The sequence below is a fragment of the Amia ocellicauda genome, chromosome 23 (assembly GCF_036373705.1).
Source record: "Amia ocellicauda isolate fAmiCal2 chromosome 23, fAmiCal2.hap1, whole genome shotgun sequence".
Classification (NCBI taxonomy): Eukaryota; Metazoa; Chordata; class Actinopteri; order Amiiformes; family Amiidae; genus Amia; species Amia ocellicauda.
In genome coordinates, this window is record NC_089872.1 from 16,368,006 (window position 1) to 16,389,534 (window position 21,529).

General features: G+C 36.2%; 2 protein-coding genes across 2 annotated transcripts; both read right to left on the reverse strand.

Annotated features, from left to right (window-relative positions):
* Positions 1-1,169: 1,169 nt before the first annotated feature.
* gfral (GDNF family receptor alpha like) lies at positions 1,170-7,294 on the reverse strand. The gene is made up of 6 exons (XM_066696779.1): positions 7,273-7,294; positions 3,440-3,844; positions 3,078-3,134; positions 2,455-2,785; positions 2,021-2,274; positions 1,170-1,183 (listed from the first exon to the last, which is right to left on the reverse strand). The coding sequence occupies exons 1-6, from the start codon at positions 7,292-7,294 to the stop codon at positions 1,170-1,172; spliced, it is 1,083 nt and encodes a 360-aa protein (XP_066552876.1).
* Positions 7,295-8,353: 1,059 nt separating this feature from the next.
* Positions 8,354-20,735, reverse strand: hcrtr2 (hypocretin (orexin) receptor 2). The gene is made up of 7 exons (XM_066696668.1): positions 20,338-20,735; positions 14,813-14,991; positions 13,377-13,620; positions 12,511-12,626; positions 11,974-12,194; positions 11,612-11,733; positions 8,354-9,574 (listed from the first exon to the last, which is right to left on the reverse strand). Exons 1-7 carry the CDS (start codon positions 20,588-20,590, stop codon positions 9,351-9,353), a joined length of 1,359 nt encoding a protein of 452 aa, XP_066552765.1. The 5' UTR covers positions 20,591-20,735; the 3' UTR covers positions 8,354-9,350.
* Between the last annotated feature and the right edge of the window lie 794 nt (positions 20,736-21,529).

Here is a 21,529-nt window from a genome sequence, read left to right on the forward strand (position 1 = left end):
TATTACTATTTCACATTAATGAGAATACTATTACCTGTTACCTGGTAAGCTGCCATTCATTGCATGTGTACGTGCTTAAAATAAATGAAAGTACAGGAAGTAGATTATAAAATCACAATGTAGTTTTAATAATTGAATGGAACATAAAAGTAATGTTTCTCTCATCTCTATATGTCTCTATTATCCTAAATGTAAGACATAATTGCAACAAAATCTGGAGCATTTAAGATGAGCATAGAATTAAATAAGTAACTAAAGTATTACAAATGTGGAATGAATGGCAAAACAAGTAAGATATACCCTTTCTTTAGAAATACAGAAATATGCATGGAAGTATTTATGTTTCTAATAACATAGCTATATAATTAAATCAATACAGTGCATTATCATTGCATATAGCTGTACACATCATGTTTCCTTGTTTCTTTGCTTTATTTTGTTACGTATTGTTTTGTTTCTTGTGTAGATACTCCATACTAAAAGAAAATGTAATTACTTAAATTGGAAAGAAGCAATCATTATTAATATATATTATTAATGGCTCACATTGTGCAACATTTACGAAAACAGATATAAAAATGAAGGGTCTGAAGATATTTTTAAATGTTTACACGTGGGTAAACCACAACAAATATCAGTCTTAAAACTTTGTTTAAAGTTAACAATAAAAGTACACCACACAAACTCACACTTGTGTGTATGTACTATGAGTGAATGTGATATGACAGAATAAAACAAACAAAAATGTAATACATGGGGTAGTTGTACAACAAACAAGCATGCATACACTTGTATGCATGTATCTGTGTTCATATATAGGTAAAATCCGTATCAGCAGATGGAAGGTATCTGGGTCTTTCGGCTGTTCTGCAGATTCTATAAGGAGGAGTACATTCAAGTAAAGGTAAGTAAATAATATGTAAGTAAATAGAACATCCCTACTCATCTAAAAACATCTGATAAATAGCAAAAATAATAAATGCAGTGTGTGATAAATGTGGATTTAATTACAAGATTTGCATAGGTATACAATAACAATATTCAGATTTTCACTTTCTTATATCTCATATTCATTTTCGACACACAGACGCAAACACACATGTATATATTTAAGTCTGTGTGTGTAAATAAGCTCGTATGCAAAGACATTGCACAGTAAAATTGTTTGTCTATGTTTTGCAACCTGGAGAGCAAATTGTACATGACGGAGACTGCGAACACATCACAGATAGATTTGTGGAGCTGTCAGACTCTAAAAGAAAGGTCATCGAAAGCGAAACATGACTTGCTGTTAGTTATGAAACATAAGTGCCCTATTTTATTCTGCTTGTCATAATCTCAGCTAAAAGGTTGTCAATCGATGAAGTCTATTTACTCAGTGTTGAAAAGCATACTCTCAATATGCTGTCAGAAAACATACCCCAGACATACCTTGTTTTGTGCAAAATCAACAGGGTAACTCCAGTCATCAGTACAATCACTATTATGTATATACAAATTAAGACAACTGGACCTGAAAAACAAACATTCAAATCCTATGTAAATATACACACACATACATATAAATATATATTTTTACAGTAAGATAAATACTTTAGAAAACATTAAGTGGAACCAGATGTATCCAGGCCTTTGAAAATAGATTAGCAAATAGTATATAACAACTGTACAGGGGAAAGACACACAACGAAGTAAAAATAAGAATCACACTTACCATTAAAGAAAGAATTTAAACTCATCTCGGTAGACTCCCTCTCCAGAGAACCGCTGTGTAGTGGAATACTTTCTCTTCGTAGATGAGAAACTTTAAATTAAAATAACAAGCTTAAATTAACTTGTGTAAAGAAGCAAAAAATTGAGTTTTTGTGACATATAATTACACGCATGGTTATACTTCAATCATCTACTATTGTGGAAATGTAACTGTAACTGTTTTTCTCAGTATGGTTCACCCTGGCTTTTGTTGGGAAAAGAGCTAGGATCTCTCAGCATATGATAAGATGTTTGATTTTATTCTTACCAAAGTGCGATCTGTTGTGTAACACATTATGAAGCTGTTTGCATTTTAATTCCTCTGCGTTTTCTAATCCATAACAAGTACAGGGGTGTTGAAGGATTGTTCCCATTGTGCCCGTGAAGGCTGCTTTGCACGCATCCTCTCCACTGAACATCAAGTGTTCGTCAAGATAACTGGAACAGTCATCGCCCATATGACCGTCACAGATCAGTTTGCCAGCTCCCCAACATTTATCCTGGAAAGTCTTGTATCTGTGCCTGGGAATTATAACACAAATCTCAGTCAATGCCAATGTTTATGACCAACAATTAATTACAGAACTTTAATATTTTAGATCAGTCTTAATTATCTTACATATTTAAGACAAATCTGAATATAAAGCCCCCCATCATACACTTCACATTCTGTATATATAACTAATAAGCTTTATAACCAACCTGCAAAAGATATCTTCTATGCATATGTCAAACACTTCCAGGCACGTTGGAGTGTGACTCAGTTGTCCAGAGCAGAATTGGCTGTGAAGGAGACCCTGTACTTGTAAGCATTTGTCATCTGAAGGGCTGCAGTCACAGAAAACTAGGATCTCCGCGACATTGCTCGGTAAACTGTCGTAGAACAGCTGTACTGCTCTTTGGCACTGAGAGACATTACACTGATTCAGACTCTCAGAGCATGCTTTTACATGGGGCACCAACTCTCTGTTGCATATTTCGTCTTCTAGGCAGAGCTTTGCCACGTCCGAACAGGATCTCGAGCTTCTGTGCTCTAGAGGAGACATAAATCACTTTAAAATCAATATTGAAATGAATATTTTCACGTGGCTTTCAGGGACAACACAGATTTGCAAAAAACTTCAGTGAAATTATACTGTTCCGATATTTATAATCTGCTTTAGTTTGATTCTTTTATTTTGATTATTCAATCCATATTAACTTCGGGGAGTGCTACATTTTTGTCATGTCTTTCAATATTGACAGTTACAGTTTACATTCTCAGATACCTTATCACATGTTTTTAAGATTCATGTTTTAAAAAGTGATGAGTATTGCAAGATTACCGTATTTTGCAAGGGCACTTAATTCCCATAAGCCTGTGGGGTCCTTTTCCGGTTGAACTATAAGAGGAAAACAAAACCAAAAAGGAATATTTTCTTCCAAATGCTTAGTGGTCTGAAATTCAATTTATTGTAAATCTGTCCCAGAGGAGGCAAGTAAAATCTAGGTTGAGAACAAGTGGTGCTTCTTTACAAAAGATTGTGAGGTTATGGAACAGACTACAAAAACATACTGAGGAAGCCAATCCAACAAGATCAAGAAACGGCTTGATGATGTGCTTGAATCAATCTTCTAAGGTCAAACTAAGGTTTCCTTCTAAGTTCATTTCAATGTTAAATATACTAATTTGGAACCTTACACATACAATTGTGTTGTTCCTGAGATGTATTGTCACTCTCTGTGTCTGATGATCCCACAGACCTCTGGGCATTTTGTATGCAGGAGTTATTGTAGAGAGTGCTCCATATTTTCAAGCACTTTTTCCTTCCTCGTTTTGCGCAGCTGCAGTCCCCCAGCGCTGTGCTCTGTAGCTGTCTCCATGTTGAAAGACACGCGTGGCGAATGTCCGGTGTGTCGCACTGGCCATTGTCTGTGCTGCACACATCCTTCAGGCCATTGTAGAGGGAGGAGCAGTGCCGTGACTCCTGACAGTGCTGTAGAGCAGCTAAGCAACTTTTGGCGGTGGTCGTGGTGGCTTTAACAGCATGCAGCTTTCCTGGCCAGTCATGCTGTGTGTGGCGGCTTGGTGTTGGAGCACTTCCTTGGATATCTGCAAGAAATATAAACATGCATGCACACATAAGATAACTTTTAAGACTTAAAACATAGAGATAAAGTTACAGTTCTGTTTTGTGTACTGAAGAAGCTCCAACAGGACATGATTCTGTGAACACCTAAAAACCTGTAACCAGTTTGAACCCATCCCCCAATCATACATTCAAAACTCACTACTTGACATTCGTTTTCTAATGAGAGGTGCAAGATGTGAATAGATTTACAGTTTGATGCCAATGTGTCAAATGCGTCAGTTGCTTGTTTCCTCTAAGTGTCTACTCTGCTGAAAAACATGAACTGAAAACCCACAATTGGGTCTAAACTGGTGATTAGATTTCATTTAATACATTTTATCTGTAACAGTTCAGATTAAAATACCTCTGTATTAAAGTGGCTTTTGGTTGGAATCTTAACAATGATTAATTTAGTTTACCTGTTTTTTTAATACAGTGTGGTGCAATCATTTTCAGAATATTGCAGGAATCATCATTTGTGCACAAACAACCTTTAAGTTCTTGGTGACTGTCCATCATGTACTGAATGGTCATATTACAGTCATGGGATTCATTTACTTTGCAGCTTTCACCTGGTTCAACACACACAGAAAATGTATTAGTTAGTCCTTTATTTGTTAAGCTTATATTTTAAGAATTTAAAAATGTGTGACCGATTCCATAACATTATACATAATTCTGAATGGAACATGAACTCTCTGTTAGAAGAAACATCAGAAAATAAAATAATATTAAATGTAGCATACAACAAAGGACGTCTGTGATTTATTTTCTTACCAATTAATGCGCAATCACATTGTTCTATTCCCAACCACAATTCTAGTCTCCAAGGGAAGATTGGAGGGGGTACGTGTTACAAATGCGATAAAAGCACACAGAAGTGTAACGTTTAGAGTAAGGGTAAAGGTTATGGACAGGGCTACAATTACAATACAAGTAGTGTCCTTAAAACTTGTCTGTTTTTAGAACATCAAGATATTTCTAGGACCTTTGGCTTCTAGACTTCAATCTCAAATCCCTTGATGCAATTCAATCAGAAGATGAAGTCACTCAAACAGACTCATATTCTATCTGTTGCCGCAATAAGAAATAATTATGAGGTCTCAATTTAAAAAGAATAAGAGACTAAAGCATCAATTATCTATGGTAAGTGCGGTGTAGTGTAGAACTTGCCTTTGAACCTACTGATAAAACTTAATTAAAGGTAATTCCTCTCCCCTAGTTAGCATCAAAGCCACAAAGCCAGGATATATCACTTACAAACACAATAGATATCAAATTACCATTTTGATTGTGACACAAAAGGGGCATTCAATCAACAATCCTAGACATTTTACAGAAAATGTATTCCATGGCACAAAATATATATTTGCAAGTTTCCAAAATACATATAGTTTAAAAAAGCTGTACCAGAGACTGCATTTATTTCACAAAGCATTAAAAGACCCTTAGCTGACACCAATATTTTACTCTTCTGAAAAAAAAATGAACGTCTTATTTTCTTCAATAAAGGAAAATGTCATGAATTAGCCTCAGCCTCCTTGCTGACATTATAGTCCTATTATAAGGAAAGTGCGTCATTTATCCACAGTGTAAATCAATCATCATGTCACCTTGTTACAGAACATGAGAAACTAAACTGATTTTCCTCCTCCACGTCAATGGTATTCAGAGTTGTAGCAACAGGTCGCCTATTATGCTTTCTGCCTTATTTTATGGAGGTACATCATAATTCGATACATTTCATCTCATATTGCTTTTTGATCTAATGGAAGAGTTAAAGTTATTGAATTAAACCATAGCCAAGGCAAGGGTATATTAAAGTGTGCAATATATATAAGTGGAGACATCTTGGGGAGGCCTTCACCCAGCAGTGGATCAATATAGGGTTATGATGATGATGATATATATAGAGTGTATTTGCATTTAAAAGAAAAAAGTTACCTGTCACGTTGCAGACATTTTTAAGTAAGTTCCATGCACTTCTGCACATACTCGAATCAGAAGTACACTTTTCCTTCACAGTTGTACAGTCAGTGGCAGAAATTGTGCTCATCATCTGGTAAGAAAGCACTACTAAGAAATAGAATAACATACGTTAATAAATAGTCATCATCATTTCATGCCAACATATTATAAGCCACAATCTCATTTTGATCATGGTCACTCAGCATGGTCCAACAGTTGGCTGCAGTTTCGGGTTCACTTTAAACTTTGCAACAAGTTATGAGTACGCGTATGAGCTACTGCAACTGTAATTTGTGTCAATAGCAAATCTTCTTGAGCAATAATCTAACAGAAGCAGTATTCATCCAGCATATCTGCTTATTTTGTTAAAGTTGTAATTGAAAATGTCATGGATATGGAATGGTAACGAGAAAAATAAATTACTTGTATCATTGGAAGAATAAAATAAGGTGTGTGGGTTTAGATGTTTCTGTTTGCACTCCTTCTTCTGGGAAACTGTGTCATGTCTACTTCGCTGCTTTAATCATTTTATGTGCTCTTACCGTCAGTAAACACACTATTGTTGGTTTAGAGATAGTAAGCTGTTTCTATGGGCTGAATTCAACTAAAAGGCCGAATGCCTTATCTTAACCATGTGCTGTTAAAAACACACTTCCCTCTCTTACCTTTGATCTTATTGTGGCTTATTGTTTTACAGAGCACTCACTAAATATGGTTTAACAAAATAAACAGAGCAAGAGATGTGAAGCAGCTGTTTGTGACAGCTTTCTCTCCCCAATTACTTTAACCAAACACATAGACACAACTCACTTAGTCACGTCATACCATGGACAGTATTTGTATTTTTTTTTTTTTTTTTAAAGACGATTAGGCTTACACTTCAGATTTATTTATGGAAACTTGCTTAAAATAGCCCAGTTCAATCAATATCGGAACTACTGACACGTATTTCAAACTTTTCCAAAGATTATATCATACAGACTCTGATTGTCTTCATCCACACATAAAAAGCTCGTTGTTGTCAATGCAGTTGTCAACATACGGTACACAATACACTAAGCGTGTATTATCACATGTATAACTTGATGTCCAATTCAGTTCAAAAGCTTAATTGGCACGACACATTTAGACAAGTATTGGCAAATGCATTTAGCGCAAATGAATAAAGGTAACATAAATAATACAGGACACAGGTTGTACCTTGACAAGAATAAGCATTAAAAGAACAACATAATATAGTTACAAATAAATACAACAACAACAAACAATTGGAGAAGAAGAGGAAGAGGAAGAGGAGACACAATTATATTCCTCAATAAATGTGCAGTTTTCTGACAGCGTATGCAAGTTTGTCACGCCAAACTGATTCATGTACAATTGCCCTGAATTTAAGTGAGAGAAAGAAAGAAAGAAAGAAAGAAAGAAAATTGGATGCACTCACCCAGCAGCAGAAAGGCTCTCATGTTGCGCTGCGCAGACCCACCTCTGGCAGCTCCTCACTTCAGGACCCCTCAGCGGACAGCTCCCACCGCCAGCAGTGACGTCAGGGAAACGCAACGCGGCTGTGTGGTCAGCATTGCACTACTTCTCAATAAGTCAATACACATATTTTTGTATCAATTCACGTAGGTAAGATATTATTTCCTGCACATTCATTTGATATTTTGACATTGGCAGCCATTATTACAAAAATGACAAAAACATAAATACATCAAGAAACAAATGCATGTTTAAAAGGACACGTTATGCACTATTCGAGGATGAGCGAAGGTGTAGATACCACAGATAACATACTGTATATGGTAAGATAATTCATATATAATGCAATCAATTAAGTATATATCAAATAACAAGGTTATTGGTTTGTATAGAAAAGTTACTGCACGAGAAAACATGTAGTATAAAATAAAATGTATTAAAGAGAAAGGGTGGGGATCTACTTAATTACTGTTTTATGGTGGTAAAGTGTTTTTACTTTATGGTACTGTAGGCATATATCATTCTGGTAATCATGAAGCGGAAAGCCTTCCTGAATAGAAACCCTATTATTACAATTTTTAAAAAAGTATAGAAACATTAGTAGCATAATGGATTGTTTGAAATACATTAGTTTACAGAGTCAAAATAACTTAGATAACATACAAATGGATCAATACTTTGCTGGCTTACTAAATATTTTACTACAACATTTCCAACAGATTTATTGTACTTTATTGCACAGAATTTTAAACAATTACAGTCAATGTGTAAACAGCATACACATAACATGCATTGTATAAATTATATGTAAAGAAAAAATATTAAACAAAACACACAGAGAATAACAACAGTTCTTAAGAATTTAAATCACAAGAATACACTAAATATTAAGAGCAGACATTAAATAATTGAAAATTAATGATTGTGAAAGGTTCATAATCTAATTTTAGATTATAAATGTTTTTTGGAGTAGTGCAGTGGTTCTCAATCCTGGTCCTGGAGGAACACCTACCCTGCTGGTTTTTGTTCCAACCGAACTCTCAATTACTTAATTGAACCCTTAATTGAACTAATAATTTCCTAAATCAGAGCCTTTTAACTATTTTTAACAGTAGGGGTTTTAAGTTAAGTAGAGAATTATATTATTAAGGAACCAACTTTTTTATCAGTTAAACAATTTAAAGATTCAAATGTAATCAAATTACTTAAAGGGTTACAATAAAGGGTTCAATTAAGTAATTGAGAGCGCAGTTGGAACAAAAACCAGCAGGGTAGGTGTTCCTCCAGGACCAGGGTTGAGAACCACTGGTCTAGTGAAACATATTACATTGAATAAATCAAAGCATTCTGCATGTCATTAAGTACAGATAAGATCTGAAACCAACAAGGTAAAAACAAAAACTCCTGTGTAAGCATTTGTGACTAGTAAACTCCATCAAAAAAGCATTTTATGATCAAATGTTGATTTGGCAATTGTCATCAGTTCTTGATTTCTTCATTCTCTTTCCTGTGAGGGGGTCATGCATGCTGTGTGTTGAGAGGTCATGCTGAAAGTTTTCCTTGGTCAGGGGTGTTACCATTAAACAGGAATGACAATTGTAACCCATAGCTGAAGGAATCATGCTGACGAGACTTCATTAATCCAGAAAATGAGACTCAATCATTAATCCACGAAAAAGAACTCCATGTGTTTTTTCACTGCCACACAAAAATGTGTGCGGGGGAACTGTCACCAACCGCAACCCCACAACCAGACCTATATTTCCAAGATAAAGAAAATTCTGATCGGGAGTGGCCGTCCGTCCCCCCTAGTAATGCAACTTCATAGACCTAAACACCCTCCTACAATCAGCTGTGTATTAAATAGGAGGTTAAATCATAAGAATGGCATGGACAACATCTTCTGACACTGCATGTTGAATAGTTATATTTCCTTTTGCCATATACTTAGTATATATTTGGCTGACATACTGATATTTCTACATTCATCGTCATTTAGAGCAGCAAAGGTGTATTTCTTACATTCTACAAATTTCTTTGCTACCATTTAGTTTTTTCTCCATCGGCGTCCCTCAGCGTTCCCATACTGGACAGGACGACGTGGTCTGAAATCCTGGACACGTTATCAAAATGGCTCATCTGCGTGGTCAGGGATTTACGACTATCAGTACTCGTTCTTCCTCTGATCTGATGTTCCTCCTTGCGGTGACTCATTCCACAACAGCAGCAAGAAAATGCTGCTTTGAATTCCTCTCTGAACTTGCCTAAATAAAAGATCAAAGTAGTGAGGAAAAGCAAAAATTAGACAACAAACAAACAAGCAAACAATACAGAAATTATACTCAATTTGGCACAAGATCAGAGCACCGTGCAGAACTGTTCTTCACTACCAGACAACAATCACACCATTTTCCAAAAAATATAAACATATTGTTAGATGAAATGACAGTAATCTCCATGACTGATTACAGTTTTATGTGCAATCAGTGTAGTCAGTGCGACAAAAACAGCACAAGATCTGTAAGAGCACCACAATTTGATCCATATATTTTTTACTTTATATTATTTAATCCAGCAACTCATTTGTTTAGCTGCTGTTTTACTGGCTTTCATGTGTATAAAATGTGATTAGTATTCGAAGAGATCAAGACTGAATAGACTGATCTGGAATCCATGGTATTTAATCAAATTGATTTTACTTGATTTTTGATTTTAAGAAAAAGAGGGCACAAATAGCCGACTTCAATGAACACTTTTAAAACTGGCAAGCCTTCAAACACAGAACCCTTCTTTGTATACCAGTCTGAATCACACCTTCCAAGTTCCTAAGGGAAAAGAAAACTTGCTGTAATCCACCCTCTGATGTATATCATTACCCAAGAAAGCACTTCACTCCAAACAGTTATACTATTGGCTGACATAAACACCAAAGACTGCAGCATCTAAGACCGATTCAAAACTCAAAACTAAAAGCAGACATCAGATGGGAATGATTTTTTATTGGAGAGGAACTTGACTTTAAATATAAAATATTCCTCTTTAATAAAATTTAACCCATCACCAACTCGAATGGCAATTTTGACACATGTATGCATAAGACAATATATAGAGAAGACTATATAAGACAAAAAATATATATTTATAAATATATCATCATCAGCCTATATTGATCCACTGCTGCATGAAGGCCTCCCCAAGATGTTTCCACTGCATCAATATACATTTTCCCTTTCCCATGTCACGCCTGCAAAATTTCTTATTTAATCTTCCTATCTTTTATGTGGTCATCTTATAGGTCTTTCTTCATTTCCTGGGATCCATTCAATATCTTCCTTGGTCCATCTTTGCCCTGTTCTTCTTGTTCTTCTTCTCGAAATGTTTCCGGCCCATTTCCATTTGAACATTTTCACTCTTTCAGTGATGTCATATATTTTTGTTTGTTCTCGGATCTCTTCTTGTTATTCCAAGCATACATTTTTCCATGCGTCTTTGTGTCATTCGCAGTTTCTTTTTGCACTCCCATTTTCACCCTTTTTTTTATTTCTTCCATAATATGTCAGTCTACGCAGATTAGTTTTCCAATGTAGACGTAACTTTTGAACTCTTCGAGTGGCAGCCAGTTGATCTACTTTAAATTCCTTAGATTTAACAAAGCTACTGAATATGACTTTGCTTTTGCGCAGGTTTATTTTAAGTGCAGTTTTTGAGGGTTTTTGGGTGTTTTTGCAAATATGACGATGGCATCGGCAAATTGTAAGTTATTCAAATAAACTCAGTTTAACTTGATTCCCTTTTCTTCCCAGTCCAAAGTCTTGAACACATCTTCAAGAGTTGCTGTGAAGAGTTTTGGTCTCTTGATGTACTCCTTTGCAAATCTTGATCTTCTCAGTGTCTAGGTGGAGTTGGATTGTTGATGTAGCATTGTTGCAGATATAATGAATAAGAGTATCTTGGTTTCCTTACTTTTTTGCTTTCTTTGTATCCATTGATTTAATGCAAAACTTCTCAGATAATTTGTATATGATCCATCGTGTTATATCTGAATCCTGCTTAGTCTCTTGGTTGGGCAAAGTGCTAATATGTAAATACTTTGTGTAAGATGGGAAGTAAATACATATTCAAAAAATTACATGAATGGTTCTCCTTATCAAAGAACCACTGCACAAATGACTGAAATGAAACACTGCAGTTTATGTGAATGGCTTATTGGTAATGCTGCACTCTCCCCAGAAGATGGGGATATTGCTTAAAAGATAACTTCTCGTTTTCTTTTAAGTATAATATGCTTAACATAAACTTACCACTAAGGAAGTTATAAATAATAGGATTTGCAGCACTGTTGGCGTATATTAACCAGTGAGAGAATGTAAACCAGGCGTACACAGTCTCTCTGTTATTTGTATTGTCAAATGTTCCAATAACTCTGAAATAGAAAAGAGAAAAACACAACATTAATTCTGATTTATATACGTACATGAACAAATAGTCAAGGAATTAATCATTAAGTTGTTCAGCAGTGTTCTCTATCATGATAGTGGTATTTCATACAAAAGAAATAAGTATGACCCTCTATTTTTATGCTTTGCTACTATAAGTAATCTAAGCAATTTCAACTTGTTTTGTTGTTCTGGGAACAGTTCTGTTTAATTGTAATCATTTTTACCTCTTGAGGATGTTGAGTATGCTGATCGGCAGATAGCACAAAGCAAACACAAACAGGACCACCATTAACATTCTTGCAGTTTTTCGCCTGGCTCGGATTTGTTTGATCTCTGCTGCTACTGCGTTCGTTTTAATTCTGACAGACGCCCCAGGCGCTGAAGGTTGCGACGAGCATTGCAAAGATCTCCACTTCCTTTGAACGACCGAAGATGTTCCAGGAATCTAGCAAATACAGTACAGTTAAGCAAACTAGAAAACATTAATATAATTCATATGATCTCAGTTAAAGGGCCTAAGCAACAGGTTTGCCTGGTCTGCATGCATTTCAATCAATGACGGGTAAAGATAAAAAAAATGCGTCACATTTGCTTTGTGGTCTTCCTAGGCTTTCTCATTTCAAGTCTATTGGTGACCACACTACAGAATTAAAAAAGCACGATTTTGGCACTTTAAGGCCTTCTCTATTCCTTATAGAGTTTTGCAGTTAATCTCAGTTGTCAAGTTCCCTCATCATTTTTATTATGAGAAAGATAATTACCTGCCGACACCATAGCTTGTGAAATATCTGAATGTAGGCCAGCACCATGAGACATAATGGTGCCAAGTAAGTGACAATGAAAAAACACAAGTGGTACACTTTGGGGTAGATTTCCGCTGTGTGGAAAAATAAACATAAATTAACAAAATAATGCAGAACATGTATTTTTTTCCAATCTACATACATGCCATCTTCTCTTGCTACTCTGGGACTACTCAAATGTCCATATTCTATGTTTAACAGTAACGAATGCTTACACAGGCACACATATACATACATCTCGAAAAACCTGTTTAAAAGAAACAAATAACACTATCTACTCAACAGGATAAACAACTAAGGCTAAGAATACAGTTCTCCAGAAGTCAGTAATTGTTTTCTCAAGACAAACCACAATAATTATATCCACATACAAGGGAAAGGCCATTTGATCAAAGTGAGTTGCTTGTCAACACTTCAGTCTACAATCTCATGCAGTTAAAATGAAAACAGGATGGTATAATTCATGTTGAAGATCACCAGGACCCCGAGGACAACCAGAATGATGACCACTCTGTGTGTCAACACACCTCTCTGAGTGCAAATAGACCTATAACTGGGCCAAAGTTAAGATGTGTGCATTGTATTCTGACACACAATAGGAAACTACACCCTGCTACTTTTGCAAATAATTATCAAAGGCTGTATATAAATGTACATATATACACAACATTAAAAAAAATGTATACAACAGCACTAGTAGTAGCATAAAACACTTCACTTGATGCCACAGTTCCAGTAACTTGTATTATTGATGTGGATCAATGGTGGGTATTGTTCTCACTCTTTTATCTGGCTATGAATATTGTATGCAGACAGAAACGTACCTCCCCAGTTCTCATCACAGACTGTGAATAAACTGGTTTTGTTTGTCAGTTCGGGGACCATGCTGCTACACTCCATCACAATGGCCTGAGGAATCATTATTACACAGGAGACAATCCATATGATAACAATGCTCTTCCTGGCCCGTTTTGCAGTGCTTTTGAACATCAGAGGATGGCAAATGGCGTACCATCTGTCCAGGGCAATGCAGCTCAAAGTGAGTACAGACACAGAGACTGATATTGTCTGAGACATAACAAATAGGGGGGGAAGAGCAATAGGTTCAGGTTATTTACTGAAAGACCAGCAACACATAACAGGAAGCATTTGTCTTAATTCATTAGGAAAATAGTATTAACCATGTAGAGGGTAGATTCCAGATGTGGAATAATATACTTCAACTTATTTTCAGTACAAAATCTAACTATTGCTCTGAGGTCTCTTGAGTTGCTATCCAATCTTTAGAGATTATGATACACAGTATATAGAGATGTAATTATGAGATAGTGAGCCATGCTGATGAGATAGGTAATCATAATTAAAAGATTGTAAGCATGCTCTATAATTATACATTTTCAAAATGTGAGCATAACCCAACTAATAATATTAAGATAAAGTTCCTCTGAACATCATTCCTGGAGAAATAAGACAAATAAGCTACAGCACATTATCTGTATCCAATCAATGTGGAAAAGCCAACTAGTTCTGAAAGTCACCAAAATCCACAAAATAAACATTATTTTATATCTTAGGGAAGTAAGCTATCTAATTCTGTAATTCAAGAGCAGAAGCTAAAAAATAAATATGTCAAACAGCTGGACTCTTAATTAACAGCCCAATTGTGTTTGTGTGTGTGTGTGTGTGTGTGTGTGTGTGTGTGTGTGTCTGTATATATATATATATATATAGTTATTCAGGGATACTCAATTATACATTTCCTTAAAGGCATTACTTAAAATATAATGTGACATTTTGAAAAACTTCATATGAGCCAGGACAGCAGGTATTGGGGCTTGGGGCATTGTATATCAGCACACACGCTGGGGCAGGCAGCACCGTGGATAAATGATTCCTGAAGCATCTTCAAGGCCTGACTACTTGATTCCTATTGGCACCTCACATATTGGATGTCACAAATTATACAGTAAATAAAGAAAATATCAGACTGAATGAAATTACCATAAAGAGAATATTGATGGCTGGTTTCACAGAACTTGAGTAGGACAAGTTTAGGAGTACTCTACCCAAAATAACATGGAGTAGTTTGAGTCTGTGAAGCCATCCCTTCTTCTAAAACTATACAGGCATTTCAAACACATATATTACAAGGTTTTGACTGACATTTATGAGTAACAATATGTATTTAACTGAACATATTCACGTGGATGAAAAAGTAAGTAAAGTTGTCTGTTTGCTTTTGAATAACATGAATCCTCACCTGTAAGTAAGGCAGTACTTTGCAAAGAGTTTGACCAAAGAACCACGTTTCTGTGATGTCCACCACTAGACTTGCAGGAAGACAGGTGATGGTGACCAGGACATCGGCAAACGAGAGGTTCACTATGAAATAGTTTGTTACTGTCCGCATGTGGTGGTTCTTCCACACAGCAAAACAAACTGCAAACAAATTGGAAACATTAGGACATTAATCAACCGCTTTGTCACAATGCAACTCATACATTAGTCGGTGTGCTTGGCTGACCCAGTTTTAGTAACAGCCTTGTGCACACCAGTCAGTTCAACTTGGAATTACTCATTTCAATATTAGGTGAAAACATTGTGGTTTTGTTAGGCAGATAATACAGCAATACAGTCAAAGTCAACCGTTTTATCAGCCATTCTGAAATACTAGCCTATTGTATAATGCAAATGGTTAAATGGGATAATGTAGAAAAACATACTTCAGAAAGTAGCTTTGAATACAGTCTTACCACTGCTACAGTATGGAGGGTTTTTAATGTTGGTAAGATTTACATATTTTATTTTACTTAAGCATTCTGCCTTCAGCAGAGACACATGATTAAAGACTCCTCATTGTTCAGGGTTTATGTGGGTAGTTTTACTCACAAACCTCCTTTTCTGTAAATATTTTGCTTTATTCATACAGTATTTCAATAAACTCTTCTTGGTGTTTCTAGCTCAAGGCGAATGTGCAGTGATGCAAACTTTAGAATGAACTTCCATACCACAATAAGCATTCATACCTAATTGCAATAGTTTTTCTTCAATGTTGTATGTATTAATTCCCTTTCCATTACACTGATGTAAAGAACATACCGTGCTATACTAGTTGTCAATATTAAACTGTAAGATATGGAAAGCACAATAATAAGTGCTACACAATGAAACATGTGAAACACCAGGATCAAAGACTGGGATAACAATTCATGCACAATACTTTTTAAAGTCTTTTTCAGCAATACAAGGCATTCAATCGTTCATCATTCACAGAAGTCTAGTTGATTGAACCAAACGTGATGAATAAAGAAACTTCGCGCACGTTCATAAATGGCTCTGCCATTATGTAATCCAATTCAATACATGAGTATTGCCACCATCTAAAGATCTGGTTTCCATGGTGGGTATTGTAATTAAACAACATTCAATTTCAATGTATTTGATTGCTTCTGAAAATAGAAACTAGTTCTAAAAATGCCTTGAGATGCCAGTCAGTTAACACAATGTTTACTACAGTACATATACGCATATAAAACTGATTGATGGTTGTGGGTTTGTATTTGTGAATACTGGACATGTTTTGGAGGTCGTGCTTTCATGATAGTTAAACTCAGTGAGTCTTTTTCAGTGTCATGTATCTTGCTTTGAATTTCATGTTTAGTATTAGTAATATATTTGTAATATATGTAAAATATATGTAAATATAATATAATATGTAAATATATATACACCGATCAGCCATAACATTTTGACCACCTGCCTAATATTGTCCCCCTTTTGCCACCAAAACAGCCCTGACCCGTCGAGGCATGGACTCCACTAGACCTCTGAAGGTGTGCTGTGGTATCTGGCACCAAGACGTTAGCAGCAGATCCTTTAAGCCCTGTAAGTTGCGAGGTGGGGCCTCCATGGATCGGACTTGTTTGTCCAGCACATCCCACAGATGCTCAATTGGATTGAGATCTGGGGAATTTGGAGGCCAAGTCAACACCTTGAACTCGTGATTCATCAGACCAGGCCACCTTCTTCCATTGCACCGTGGTCCAGTTCTGATGCTCACGTGCCCATTGTAGGTGCTTTCGGCAGTGGACAGGGGTCAGCATGGGCACCCTGACTGGTCTGCGGCTACGCAGCCCCATACGCAACAAACTGCGATGCACTGTGTGTTCTGACACCTTTCTATCAGAACCAGCATTCACTTTTTCAGCAATTTGAGCTACAGTAGCTCGTCTGTTGGATCGGACCTTCGCTCCCCATGTGCATCAGTGAGCCTTGGCCGCCCATGACCCTGTCGCCGGTTCACCGCTTTTCCTTCCTTGGAGCACTTTTGATAGGTACTGACCACTGCAGACCGGGAACACCCCACAAGAGCTGCAGTTTTGGAGATGCTCTGACCCAGTCGTCTAGCCATCACAATGTGGCCCTTGTCAAAGTCGCTCAGATCCTTACGCTTGCCCATTTTTCCTGCTTCTAACACATCAACTTTGAGGACAAAATGTTCACTTGCTGCCTAATATATCCCACCCACTGACAGGTGCCATGATAACGAGATTATCAGTGTCATTCACTTCACCTGTCAGTGGTCATAATGTTATGGCTGATCGGTGTATGCAAAAATAAATGGTTGGAGAACTATGAAGCAACCACAGTAATACTTCTGTGGAAACATTACATAGCAGATTGTTATAAATAATGAACTGCATTTCTGCATAGATCAGGTTCCAAGGGACTTGTTGACAGAAAATATACAATTCATGAAATGTGCACACTGAAAATTGGTCCTATCTTTAATTAGTAGAAATAACACCAGGCAAAAATAGAACAGGTAACTTACTTAATGAGTTTTTTTTTTTTTAAGATGGGCATCAAAGGGAAGCCTTAGGGGATACAGTAGACATGAAGCAGAGATCTTATATTAAGGTCATTCAATAAATAATAAATAAAAGACAATCTGTGGGAGGTCTAAGGCATAGAGATAACAGCGACCCAGTCATATTATTAATCAACGGACCGAAAAGTATTATTATTTAAGGATTAGTAGAGGGGCCAGAAACAAGAAACTTTTTAGTACAGAACAATACTGTACAGGATAGGTTCAGATGAACTGTCAGTGTGAAATGCTTGAGTGAGCAATTCAATTTAGTTAAAGGTTTGTATGCTTTCCTCACATCTATCCAATTTTAACCTTGTTCAAGCATCTTTGCAACAGATTCATTCCCTTTAAACCCCTTGTAGCATTACATAGCAAAACTTTGACCCATCCGTTAATCGAAAACTACAGAACTGTACTCAGTTTTCAGATAGATGCCACTTTCTTCTAATCAGAAATGTAAGCGCTATGATGTACAGCTTTGTAGTTTGCTATTAGCAGGCGGGTCAAAGTTTAGATTTAATCCAGCCCATTATTGACCTAACTGCTATTGTCAACATGCTTGATGAAAAGCTCAAGAACAAAATTGAACTCACCAAATCAATAAATTACTCATTTTAGATATCAATTTGGAACAATAAAACTGCTTTGCTATGCGTCTCTCCTGACCATTAAAAGAAAGGTGTGAATGAATAACGTCTATAGCAGTGTTTTTGGGTGTCTTCTGGTTTTAATTCCATTTGAGCTGGTAGTTGGTTTATTGAACCAATGATTCAATTCTACTCCAGTCCCAGCTCTACAAAAATGGTGACTTACAAAATCTGCTGTGTCTGCGAACTTGCAGCGATTCACATTAATGGCCTAATTATGAAGGTTAAAAGCAGTACCTACTAGATCGAACACTGGCAATTTACAGACCAAGACAAGAAACATCCAGGGGCCCTTGTAATCTGAACCATGTGCCTAGTAAGTACAGTGAGAATGGTAAAAATGTGCAATCATATTGTCATCCATTTCTCAACATAATGAGGTGATGGAATGTAAATTGACTATATACTCTACATGTAAGCACCCAGGCAGACCTTGGCTGTTGACATGTTGACTAAAACCCGACACACAGACTAAGAATGAAGGTTATATTCAATGCATCCTCCTTGTCAACATCTTGAATTAAATTACATCTTTCTTTTTAAATTAATACTCACTAGGGATTTGCAGACTGTGTGTGGCTTCTAACTCCAACTAGGATTTTTAGTTACAAAACAACTAATGCATGAGCCCATGATCATCAGATAGAGATCTTTTAAAATGCCATTTGATAAAATATATCCAAATATAACCATTGCAGTTTTCTGTTGGATGATTTGTTTATTGAGAGTCTTAGCTGAGATATGTATGTATCTATTCGTCATGATATACTTCTTTAAAATCCAGACCCTAGCCAAAAATAATTATACACAGCAATATAGTACATCATGGCATGTGTGCATGGGAATGACAGTTTCCACCTTTCCGTCCTCTGTTGGAATTGATGTCCAACCTCGCATGTCAAACTTACATAATGCATGTTACAGAAAAAGTAATAACTTAAAAGCAGTTACCACAGTCTTGCCCTGCTTTTATTAAAGTGTACCTGTATGATGTGTTTTGTCATTTTTTCCAATTTCATTTCAGTCAAATTTCAAAGCACATCCTTGCCAACAATGACTCCCTGCAGCTTCCATTACAAGACTGCTATTTGCAATAATATATATTTTTTAAATGTTCTCCTTAAACTTGGACAGCTCTAAATACACTGCAGAATTTCATATTCTGGACAATAAATATTTCCCTATTCTGAGGACTATGGTCGTCATTTCCCACTGTGTTCATTAACCTTCAGCAGAACAGGCAATCATAAAAATCATCAAACCAGTAATGAGATTCAGTGCCCATTTTGAAATCCCAGTTCAGTATGGACAGAGCCCAGATTCAGACTTTCTACATCTGGATAATATATATAAAGCCAATCACACAGACATGAAACACTGAGAAATGACCATATTGCAAGCTGGAACTAAATAAAACAGAAAGATACAAATAAACGACTGATAGTATTTTGATTTGAATCTTAATTGGTAAAATTAGCTTTTTTGATAGTGATTATTATTATTATTATTATTATTATTATTATTATTATTATTATTATTATGTGTATTACCAAGTGATATCAGAAGCTAATTAAGACATTATCTGCATAGATAACTTCTTGTGATTGCTTCTGCTGCTCATTAATTGTTCATGCACATTTTCTTGTCATCACCCTAATTGTTTTGTCTTAAATTGTCTGTTTTCAAATTCACTTCCCAATCCCATTATATTTTCTACAGCACTGTTTGCAAGCAAATACATCAGCACCTTTTCCTGAAATAGAAACTGCTAGCTTGTAACTTTTCCTCTCGACATTTAAAACACACGTCTTAAAGCAAAAATAAAATACAATGGGAGATTGGTTGAGCTTGTCGTTTAAACAGTTCTTTAAAATGTCTAAATGCATCAGAAATCCTGACATTTTTTGGAGATGTATTGATACATGTCAAGTGTCTGTATCTGTCTGCCACCTAGTAAACAAAAAAAAAAAAAACACATAAAACAAATGTATTTAGATTTACTGGTAAGTTGAATCAACATCATAAATAAAACGTCAGTATTAAAAAATAAAGAAAAGCTCATGACTAGGGACAAAATACTAAAACTTGAATTTCAAACAATGATAGTAAAATGACAGCAGTATCCTCCGTCTGATATATTACCATGGGACAAATGTACTCCCATAAGCAAAAGGGAAAAGAAGAAAACCCGTTTTTTCCATCTTCAGGAGACTTCTTACTTTAATGTAAAGGTTTAAATAAACTGTAGGCATTTTATGAACTTACCCAGCGTGTTTCCGATGAGAGAAAGGAAGAACACCACAATGTAGCCCGCAATAAGAACCCACTCGTACTGCTTCGGGTGCAAATATTCCCTCCAGATGTACTTCAGCAATTCATCATCTCCATCAATGGTCGGATCTGGCTGGGATTCAACAGATCTGTTCAGCTGCTGTGGCAGAGGTGAACAATCCTCACAGCCCGAGTCCAAGGTGATCGCAGACATCACTCCAGATGTTGAAGGCTCTGTGATCTTCATTCAGTGTCCCATGTCCAGCAGATGCGCTCTGGCAAAGCCATGCCTGTGCAACAGCTCCTCAAGTCTACCCATCTCGGCAAGATGTATATGACGTTCTCGGAGGGTTTAATGCAAGGAGCCATTCTGGACTGAGGCTTATTAAACCCACTGATAGAGGTGTCATAGAAATGAATACATGAATGAATACAATTACAGCAAAGCAACAGTTTTAAAGCATCGCTAGCTAATAGGCTGTTAGTTTTCAAGGTGAAGTATGTGCGGGGTTAGAGGGTTCTTGTTTTTTCGACCTTTACAATTATACTTTGGCCCCTGTGGATAAAAGTTGCCTGCAGTATATCTCTATATTAGATTTCTATTACATTATGTTTGGTCTTCATCGACAATAGAATATTCTCGAGGTTGCCAACACACACAATTCCTATATTAAAAGATATGGCAGGGAAAGAATACAGTGCAATTTTCTCGGAGATGAAATCATTGAAAGATTGATTTTAACTCAGCACATTACAACCCAGGCACCAGATGTCCAAAACTGAAGTACACAGCTCGAGGTATTATTTGAGATTGAGTTCCTATTAATGTTGTTTAAGCTTAAAAGAGTCTGAAATGACAAATAAAAGATATCGTTTGGACTGAGAATCTCACTATCGATCAGATGTGCATTTAATCCACAAGAAGGTTGTATGATGTCTAACAGCTTTTGACAGTTTTTTTACAGCTGAACTTTCTGTGGAACAAAGAGTGTATTTCAGTTCTTTCATCTTTCTGCTCAATCTTCAAAAATGCATTGCCATTAAATAAACTGATTGTGTGTGGGTTTTTTTCAATTATACTTTACTCCCACTGATTAATTAAATGTAGCCAATTGCAGTAGCCAATAGGCAGCTTTGTTAAACAAAATGCATTCACCGGGGTGCCATGATAACTACATAGGCCCCT